At 42.8% G+C, this 10,489-nt stretch overlaps 2 protein-coding genes across 4 annotated transcripts in view; one reads left to right on the forward strand and one right to left on the reverse strand.

Annotated features, from left to right (window-relative positions):
• TDG (thymine DNA glycosylase) overlaps positions 1-9,195 on the reverse strand; it is a 13,156-nt gene extending 3,961 nt beyond the window's left edge. The window contains exons 1-8 of one of the 3 annotated variants that reach the window (XM_035341619.1): positions 9,075-9,195; positions 7,266-7,414; positions 4,433-4,662; positions 3,846-3,915; positions 2,318-2,453; positions 2,144-2,226; positions 1,968-2,062; positions 262-433 (exon numbers count right to left, since the gene is read on the reverse strand). In XM_035341619.1, the coding sequence (XP_035197510.1) occupies positions 262-433; positions 1,968-2,062; positions 2,144-2,226; positions 2,318-2,453; positions 3,846-3,915; positions 4,433-4,662; positions 7,266-7,414; positions 9,075-9,178 (1,039 nt within the window). In that variant the 5' untranslated portion in view covers positions 9,179-9,195. The other 2 variants (XM_035341609.1, XM_035341627.1) reach the window with 2 other exon arrangements.
• C1H12orf73 (chromosome 1 C12orf73 homolog) lies at positions 9,124-10,489 on the forward strand. Its single transcript, XM_035341655.1, has 2 exons — positions 9,124-9,284; positions 10,133-10,489. Exons 1-2 carry the CDS (start codon positions 9,177-9,179, stop codon positions 10,226-10,228), a joined length of 204 nt encoding a protein of 67 aa, XP_035197546.1. The 5' UTR covers positions 9,124-9,176; the 3' UTR covers positions 10,229-10,489.

Raw genomic sequence — 10,489 nt, forward strand, 5'->3', positions numbered from 1 at the left:
TTAAGAATAAAAATCACAGAGCATTTTTATAAGAGAACATTTGAAAAAAACAGCCACACATTTTACAAGGTAATTCCAGCTCCCCTTAAATAATTAAAGCTGCATTAAAGAGTACAATCTCTAGCTCTATACCACATGATTTAAGGTGGATGATACATCTCCCCCCCCAACAAGATTTTTTATATTTCCTTTTGCTTGTGCATCTGCTAGTTGTATGTCACGCTACACCTTTATAAAGCACTAAGAAAATAAACACTGTACCTTGTGCAAGTTGCAAGTCGAATGTGTACTGCACTTCCTGCACCTCTGTGTTTGGTGCAATGCCTTTCAGTTGATCCCGTAAGTCTTTTAGCTTTATGTAATAATGAACTTTATCTTGCGCACGAGGAAACTGAGCACATCTTGCACTGGATGATGGCATAACGTAGCAGAGCTTGAGACACGGAGCAAGAAAAATAGCATTACTGGTCCCTGCATTATTAGCTAATATATATTGCATCAAGAACAACTCAACAGGTAAGCTCATGTTATTGTTTTAAACCTCTGTACGAACATCAGCTAATGCTGAAGGAGCTTCTGGGAGAGGATAAAAGGAGCCCTTCATTTTTCCTGGCCAGCTAGATGTCTTGCCCTAAAGACAGAGGCTGATTATCAGCTGTTGAAGCTAGGGCAATTTTCACCACTTGTTTATGTGCTGCAGGAGAGGTAGTACACGTGTGTGTTACAATACTCAAAATTTACAAGTGTATGCCTGAGAGTGGAGCACACGGCAGAGCTCTCTGAGCAAGTGGAATTTGGAGCCAGAAAGTCCGCAGAGGAGTACGTGCTACTATGCAAAAACCCCACCCCAGTGAGAAAGGCATCACGGGTTAATTAGCCTTGCTTCTTGGCCAAGTACATCTGCATCACATTTGCCAGGGTTTGAAATTCTGGAGTCAGCACGGGTGAAGCCAATTTAAGCGTCTCTGTCTCCGCCAACAGCCCTTTCTAAAGGCTTGAAGTTAGCTCAGAAAGAAGGAATTGTATCCAGTACATTTATTACAGCGCAGTATTTATGAACAAGTGCTTGTAAACTGGATTATTTATCTTTTACAAATACTACTTAAGAAGGAAGCCGTTTATTGCCAACAGCTCTTTAGGCTGCGATGGCAACACTCCACCATTAGACTTGAAGCACTAGTAATTTGGGATAGATAGAAAAACAACCCAAAAGTTTGAACTGAACAGGCAATGAAGCTCTGGAATAAGCTGTCTGGGCAGGTAGTGCAGTTGCCTTTGCTGGAGGTTTGTAAGAGCAGGTTAAACAAACCTATTTGTGATGATACATAGCTGGTCTCTCGAGATACCTTCCAGCACCAGATGTCTGTGATGAATGAGGTATTTTCCAGCGCTAGATGTCTATGATTAATGCGCTCTTCATCAAGATGTTGTATTTTAAGTGTCCAACTTAATTTCAAGCTGCAAATCAGCTTAAGAAGACTGAGTCTGATTAAAGTGCTTGGGCATGCCCAGAGCAGCAGTGCTGTAGTGTGGAACAGCACAATGATGGATTTGCTATTCTTTCTCCCCTACAGTGGCACTACGAGCACCACGGTCATGTTCAGTATCAAAACTCAGTGACAGCATACAGAGAATTGGACACAGATAATCAGACGAAAGTAGATGATGGTTACAAGGGCATGCATGTTTTATTCATATTTTAAATACTCCTCAGAGGATGAGCTAACCTGGTAGGCAGCATACACCATTTTCCAAATAAAATCTGCAAGTCTGATGAAGTTGTATAAGAGATGTGTCTGAAAGTTGCCCAATCCCACTTTCTCTGTTTAAATAAAAGCCTTTCGCATTCCTTGTACTTTGGTCAGACTTTGGCATTACTGTAAGTGGGGATAAGCCCTAAGATTTCATTGCTTTTGAAATAACCTAAATGGAGTGCTTTGCTTTTGTTCTTCAGTATCAGTACTTACAGTTTCTGTATCTGGCACCTTGTGTGGCTGCAATCCAAATTCCAAGTTCTTAACTCTTATTCCAAAAACTTCTCTACTAAATATTTCATAAATACCTAAAAATGCGAAAATGATGGGATTAGTGGACAAAAAAAAGCCATGGATAGAACAAACTCATTCAAAATTAAGATTCTCACATTTTCCATTGAAAGCTGCTATGCGAGGTTTATACTTTTGTAATTTCTGCATCAGAATTCGCCCTCCTTCCCGAAACTCTTTACTAAAAGAGAAGGTAAAAAAAAAAAAAAAATCAGTCAAAATTATAACAATTAATTCATTAACAAGCGTGACATTCTCCTGTGTTATCCTACCTGGAGAGGTCTTTGCTTCCAGGGGTTGTCCTTTCCACCATGTTTGTAAATCCAATGCCGTATTTATGTGGTAAGGTGTGGTCATCCATATGGTTCAGCTGTTCATTGCTTAGACCAGACATGAAGAGACACTTCCCTGAGAAGTAGGAAGATATGTATTTGCCTTTAAAAACGAACTTACAAAAACAAAAACAACACACACCACCAATAAAAAACCCTTGACTACCAACTTGGAGTACTGGAATGCTACAGAAGAGTCTATGTTAACAGAGCATCAGTTCATTTGGGGATGACTATTGCCCTATCTATACATGTTTAAAATAACCAAACTCACTTCGCCTATTCCAAGAGGACAGAAAATGCCCAGTGAGCAACAGGACTCCCTCACCACGATCACTGGTATGGAAAGCAGACTTACACTCTAGAAGCTCAGTATGGAGCTTTACATTTTGTAAATCACTTAGAAAGGGTATGAATATGAATATGGATTTTGAGGGAAAGATGTGGCGAATGCAAGGAGCGTCGGTTTTGTTTTACATCTTTGTAATTGCTTCTTGTGCTGGGCCCTCTCCAACAGAACGTGTTAACATCTTACATCAACAGTTAATGTAAAAAGATATAGCTTGTGTGATGTACAGTGCCAATCTCTTAAAGACAAATTAAGCACAGGTAGTTCTTAATGATCCAAGAAACTTACAAAAGCTTGGATTTGTCAGAGCACGTATATCTGGCCTGCTTCTTGGTAAAGAACACTAGAAAAAATAACCAAGCCTGATTTACTGGTCTGCTGGATACCCGAAGCATTTTGGCTGGAGTATCACAGGGCTGCAAATTAGCCTACGGGGAACTCCCTACTACCACAGGTAGAATGACTCCCACTAAGCAAACCAGAGTATTTCAGCAGAGTTCAGCTATGAGAACGTGCTGCAGAAAATGTTACTTAAACAGAAAAACGCACTGGAAAAAAAACACATCTGTCTGGAGAACTGGGTATGCTAGATACACATTCCTGCTGGGAAAAGGCAGTGGTTGTTGCTTTTTCCCCAAGTTAGAAAGCTTGTTTAGCAGGAATGAATAAATGCAAGAAGAGGCTTTGCTGAAATACTTCCTGGGGAAAATGCACATAGTCTTGTTCTGTATCAGAAGCTGATGCCTACTGACTGACCCCTGGTAACTCAAGTACTAGACATTTAATTCTTTATTCCTTACATTGCACACGTACACACTAAGAAGTTATTTACTAACATAACCTGTTAAACTGCGTTTACCTGACAATTTTAAACCTGCATTGAAAGTCACTGATTAGTCCTCTTTTACTTCATTCCTTTTTACGTGTGCTGCTTGTCAGAAAGTTACGGCATTTAAATCAATCTCAGAGTGTTAAAAGCAAAATCCTGCTCTCCACCCAAAAAAACAAACTGGTTTAAAGTGCCACAAGTTCTAACAGGGTTCTGCAAGTTCTCTAAAAAGACGGGAAAAGAAAAAACATAAGGAAATAGTTAAAAAGAAAGGAAAATTAAAAACATACAAAAATGGTTTCCAGGTCCAGGGTAATGATGTCCTTTGTAAGCTGCCATCAAGCCAGGGTTTATGCCAATCTAAAAGCAAGAAACCAGTCTGTTTTAATGCTTAGAACATGGCTTTCTAGTCAAAAATGTAATCAAGTTACAGCCAGGAAGCTTATTCATTTCTCTGAAGTTACTGTCAATAAACAATACCATATTATTGATATCTTCCATTGTTAGTTTAAAAATTTGACAGTTTTAGAGCAGGGTCTCACTTAGAGGTACAGTGTCAGAAGAGCAGCTCGTGGCGTGCATCTTATAACCACTGGTGTAGCACTTCCAGAAAATTGTCAAGTAATGGTCTTTCATGACTATGTAGTATCCGTAAGCCTTAGACTTCTTAGAAATTAGAATTATATTTCTATTAATTTTAACAGAAAATGCAAAGCAGCTATACACACAGGAAGCAGTTTAGATACTTTATCTTGCAAGATCTTGCCGTGTAAGTGATACAGATGAGCATGCAGAAGGAACCTAAGTCACAACCATTGTGAGTGGATTGCAAGTGCCTACGCAGAGCATTTCTACCAGCTCTTTGTGAGCTACTTACTATTACGATGTCCAGATCGAAGGTCAGAATATCAGGTAAAGTCTTGGTCAGAAGTTCAGCTTCCGATACACCATTAAAGCGGTCCACTTTTCTTTTGACTTTAAAAGTATCTGTGATCTTCTCCTGTTTGCCTTTTGACTTAGTCGTTTTTTCTTTTTTAGCAGCAGGCTTTTTGGGTTGCTTTGGCTCAGTTGCTTTGGCTTTTCTCTTCCTTCCTCCTTTTTTAACTTCTGAAACACAGCAAATGTATTTTCTGTACGTTTCTAATGCTGCAGCATGGACATTCAGACAGACTGAACTGAATGCATGAATACAAAAAGAAACCAAACAGAAATTTCAAAATTAAAGAACTCGAACAATTACCAGATGAATTTCATTTTTCCAGGCTCTGCATGGAGCCACCTTGGCTGTCTCTGCACCACAGGCACACACTATTCACAGGCAACTACGCTGACATAGGATACAAGAAGAACAATCTCATGGCCAGGCTGTGTTCTTTACATGCTGTGTGCAACAATCTTCTGGAAATAGTTTCAGTTGTTTTGGAGAAGATGTCAGAACATGAACTCTTAGCATTCCAAGCAACGCTAAACTAAATTATAGTCTACTATTCACATTTCAGCTTCCAAATACAAAAGTTTGTTATGGATTACATATCAAGGAAACCAAACCGCACACTAAGCAAAACATCTCAAATCTTACCTAGAGTGTAAGGTATAAACCTGTCAGAGAAACAAACACAGGAACTGAGCACTGCACAAACTATGCAAATTCATCATTTACAGAACAGATACATCCCAGTGCATCATATAGCAAGGTAACGTATGAGAGCTTACGGGTCTCAATTTGAATGAGTGACACCAAACATTAATTTTTATTTACAAAATGGAAACAAAGTAGTCACTACCTGCTCAACTGAAATTTGTTGTCTTCTGGCCCCTTAAGCCTGGAGATCGAAACAGCACTAGCAATAGTCACAACATGAACCTAGAAATTGCTATCCTTGTTCATTAATAATGTCAGGGTGCAGAATACCACTTGAAAATAGGGCAACTTACTCAGCAGCAATCAGCAAAGAGGCAAAGTAATCTGTTACTTTAAAATTGATATTTTGTCTTAATTTCACAATTTCTAAAAGACATCCTTCCAAAGATAACAAATAAATATGATGGATACCAAGGCACTGGCCTAAGCCTGCTAACTTTTTTGGGGGCTGTTTTTGTTTACAGTCAGCTTTCTTGCAAGAAGCCACATGAAATTCCCACCAAACCTTTGGAGCAACTGCTTAGGAAATCTGTAGTAACAGTACTCCAGCCAGTCGAGTCACAATGAAGGAGAGACGAGAAGGGTGCAGACTTGGTGAGGCATGTAAGCAGCTTTTCTTTCCTATCCCTTGAAGAACTAGGAGGTTTTCATGTACTAGCCAAACGCAGGAGAGTCATCCAGCTCAGAGCAGTTGAAGTATTTTGAATGAGGCAGGATAGATTCTAATGGTAAGACACCTACCAACCAGGCACTGTCATGAAAGATGAACTGCCTGGCCACAACGCCAGGGCAGCCCTTCAGAGGGCAATCCTGAACATTTTCCTTCTTTATCACAGCACATAGTTGGACATCGAATCTTTGCCCTTCATACATGCTCCTGCAGATTTCACAGATACTTGGTAGATTTGCAAGCCCTGCCTTCCAAGGCTTTGTTCAACTTCAAATTTTTGCAAAAATATTCGCAAGCAGCTTAATAACACAAGGTTACGGTCATCTAAAAAGACTTGAAAGTACAGTCCCCGTGTTCGTGGTAACTCACATTATTCCAGGAATAAAGCTGCAAAAGAAGCCTTACCATACAGCACGTGGGACACACGCTCACTGCGGTGAGTAATGCAGTGAATGAACTCAGCAGTCCCACCTATTTAAAGATGGAGGTTTCTTCCTAGGATCTCACCTGGCCAAACATTACAGCTAACGAAGAAAAACTGAAGCTTACTGAAGGATGCACGTAAGCAAGCACCATCATTGCATGAATTGGCTGCTGGATTGCTTTGGTACAGAGAGCTCTGACCACCTATGTGTTAGAAGCAAGACTGAACTCTGCGTTCATATTTGCTGCAGAACTGGAATTTAAGCACGGCAGAAACCACTGCCTTTTTATGCGGTAAACAGTGAGCGTAAGAGTAACAAGGGTTCTTTCCTTGGCATGGTTAGCGTGAAGTCTAACTCTACAAATTCTTAGTGAGGGAAAAGAAAGGCAATGCACAAGTACATTAAATACAGAACTTGTGTCATACATGGGACAGTTTCCAGTATTTTTTGTATTTGTTTAAATAAACTTCACTGAAACAAACAAACACACACACACATACCATCTATTAGCAATTCAGTATTTGTGGTTTCAACACACTAAACCACCAGTTAAACATAAATATTTCAAGCGAACAATATCATACTGTACTTCTCCGGCAGAAATTAAAATAAATTTCTACTTAGCCTGGAAAAAAGAAAAGCTTCCTTCTCTAACATAATACCAAAAACCAAGAAGTCAGCTAAAAATGATACGTTTATCCATTGAAGCCAAAGCCTGCTTTTCCTGGAACAAGATAGTTTTGTGAGACTGAACAATGTGAATACTACGACCAGGGCTTTCTTCTTAGCTTTTTTCTTGTTTGATAACAAATGTTTCTAGAAGATTGCAATTAACCAAATACTTTCTCAAAGAGCACCAAGAAGAGGAAATCCGACAGCTCTGAAGAAGCTGTTTATGACCAGTACAGACGTATGTTTTTTCCAACAACTCCTCTAACATTTTCGCTCACTTATTGTAGCCCAGTCAAACTACCTTTCGGAGGTTCCTGAGCAAATTCTGGCTCTGGCATGCCCTCTACAGTCGGCTGCTCAGTCATCATTTCCATGTTAGGCGGCGCTGTCATCATTTGGTGGAACGGAAACGCGTAAAAAGCCTGAGCTTGCTGAAGGTACGCGTAATACCTTTAAAAGGGAGAAAAAAAAAGAGGCATAACTCATCAACAATTCAGAAATTTAGTGATATAACTGCTCTACTAACAAGGCGGTACGTTACGCAAATCCATTAAGCAGCCCTGCTGCTTAGCAGACAGGAGGTGACACTGTGCCCAACATTAACAGCCCAGTTCTCTGAAAGCACAGAGATTTCCCATAACACTGGGAAATAACAGCATGCAGCACACATTAACCAGCCCGACTGTCTACCAAACGGCTCTCAACAGAATGGAGCTGGAACTCCTTGGCCTTTAAGTTTCCCAACTTTTAGATTTCTTAATGCTGCATCGGTTACTTTATCTGATGTGACAACGAATGGATGGATGAGTCATTTCGGGCTACGGAAAATTACAAGTACACAAATCATCATTACAATGCAGACTATTAAAGAGCTTTAAGAGTGTGGCAGATGCTGTCCAGTTATCCCACACTGGATCCCAACGCAAATATTGCTCGTATTCGACGTGGAAGTGCTCACACACGGATTCAATCTCCATCTGTGCACACAGACATCTTGCTCTATACAGCTTTTTTGTGCCACTAGACACATACAAAGCCCTCTCACCCCCAAATAAACTTCTGCTTCATACTGCCATTCCCTCGTGCCTACGTAGCCGCCTTGTCCATGGATTACATGGCAACACAAATACATCGAGCAGATGGCATGAACAGTAAATTTTCAGGAAATATTTTTATGAAAGTTATTCAATAAAAACATCAAATAATTTTTAGGTGCATAGAAATAACGCAAAGGCCACCCTTGAGACGTGAAGGGATCATTCTCTATTATGCAATGGGTATTTAAGATTTTTTAATAACCCCACTGTCCGCCAGATTTGGGCCGGAGCAGCCCCCAGGTGTGCCATCAGCCGCTAACTGGGACCCCAACACCTGCCCTGAATCACGGAGAATAAATTTGAACTTGGGCCGCCCAGGTTCTGGGGGGCTGCCTGGCGAAGTCACAGGGCATGTTCTGAGCATAGCGCAGCCCTCAGCAGCTGGCACGGTCGCATTTTAGGTAAAATACCGATGCAGTTACTGAACCAAACGAGACAGATTTCCAGGTTTGCATCGGGAAGCACAGCCGAGAGACGAAGAGTCTGGTTCATAATGCCCTAAGCGCCTAATTGCACGGAGCAGAGCAGTGAGACACGAAGTGAGAGCAACGCGAAGGCGTCTGAGCCAAGGACGGCCTCTAACAAGATGTCTCCTTGTAACGCACGTCTTATTACTGGGTATATTCGTAAAATCCCCCTCCTGTAAAGGAACTGCCTTTACAGGGAAGCTCCCTTTAAACGAGAGGCCTCGCACAGTATGGCAGCCAGGCCCTCCAACGCTTGGTGACCAGATGAAAGCCTCCCCCCACCCCTGCCGGGAACCCTTCGGCCCACTTCCCCGGCGCTTTGTTCTCGCTGTCCGCGTCGCGGGACGTTCACCAAACCCAACGTCCCCTCCCCGCCACCGGCCCGGGAAGGGAAGGGAAAGGAAGGGAAAGAAGGCCGCCGCTACCTGCCCAGCTCCTCGGCCTCCCCGCCCGGCCCCGGAGCGCCGCCGGCGGCCATGGGGCTATTGTCCGCGCCGGCCGCCCCCCGCCGCCCCCTGCCCGCCGCCCGCTCCCCGCCCGCCCGACCTGGAAGCGGTCGCTGTGCCCGGTGCCGCGGCGGCCCCGTCCCCCTGACGCGCATCCTGCGCGCCCGCCCCGCTCCGCTCCTCCCCGCTCCGCCCCGCCGCCATGCCCGCCGGCGTGCCCTGGCCCACCTACCTGAAGACGCTGGCGGCCAGCCTGCTGGCCATGCTGGCCGGGGCGGAGGTGGTGCACAGGTACTACGGGCCCGACCTCGTGAGTGCTGCCGGGGCTCTGGGGACAGGGGGCGGCCGGGCTGAGGGGTGTCCCCGCGGGGCTCTGCGGTGGTTTGTCTGGAAGGGCGTGCGGGACGGGAACGGGGAGGGGAGGGGAGGGGAAGGGAAGCAAGGCTTTCTCCCGCCCCCTAATGAAGTTGACCCAAGCTTCTCGTTAAGAAGCGGCGGCCCGACCACCCCCGCGGGTACCGCTGGTCGGTTTGGTCTCTTAAAGGCCCTAGAACTTGCAGCCGGGTCAAAATTTAAGCAAGGATGCCAGTCTTCTCAGGGACAAGTAAAGGGATACACGTTTTTAATAATATAACTTTATTAGAGGTAGATAGGCACCTATAAAGAACGATCTATATCTCTTTAAACTAGCAAGCATTTTGAGGAAAGATATTTAAAATGTCATCTGTTACCCTTTAAAAACGTAATCTCATCCATTTAATTTGTAAAACAAAACACTAGGAGCAGTGAGACTTATTTTCCCTTTCGGTGACAGGAAAACATTTACGGAAGGTTCATCTGGTGCTTTAAAGCCCTGCTAGACACCAAGCTTCCTCCCCCAGACGGCAAAGAGCAGCCTTTAGACAGCCTGTGCTTCCTTCTTCCTTTAATTCAAAGTGTGTTTTGCTACTCGAAATAAAAGTCAAATTACAAAAAGTCGACAGGTTTATTTTCAAGATGTTTTGCTTGTAAATATTATATGTACTCTGCTCAAAAAAAAAGAGGGGAATATAATGTCAATTTGGATATAATGCCATCTCTTACAGGGTATGTTAATGTACTGTTTCAGCGAGTTTAGTTTTTCTTCTGCTACAGCACTGACGTCTTTGTTTTTAACAGAGTATACCCGAAATACCTCCTAAGCCTGGAGAGCTGAGAACAGAACTGTTGGGTGTAAAAGCAAGATCGAGCAAAGCTGAAACATCCCAGCACTGACCACGCTTTACTTATGTTATGAAAACCAGAACTGATGAAGCGTTTGTTCAGCAATCTCTACTGCAGAAATCCACATGAAATATTCTTTATGCTACTTTGTTTCACTGAAGTAGAATTACAGGCAGCATACATTGTAAATAAATGCATGATGAATACTGTCAAAAGTCCAATCGGTTGTTTACCAAAGAGTGTATGATTTTATTTTAGACGTGATTTGCAGTGTAAATATCCTCCAAAATAAAAGGTGTGAACTCATATTGA

This window comes from Oxyura jamaicensis, chromosome 1 (genome assembly GCF_011077185.1).
Source record: "Oxyura jamaicensis isolate SHBP4307 breed ruddy duck chromosome 1, BPBGC_Ojam_1.0, whole genome shotgun sequence".
NCBI classification, from domain to species: domain Eukaryota; kingdom Metazoa; phylum Chordata; class Aves; order Anseriformes; family Anatidae; genus Oxyura; species Oxyura jamaicensis.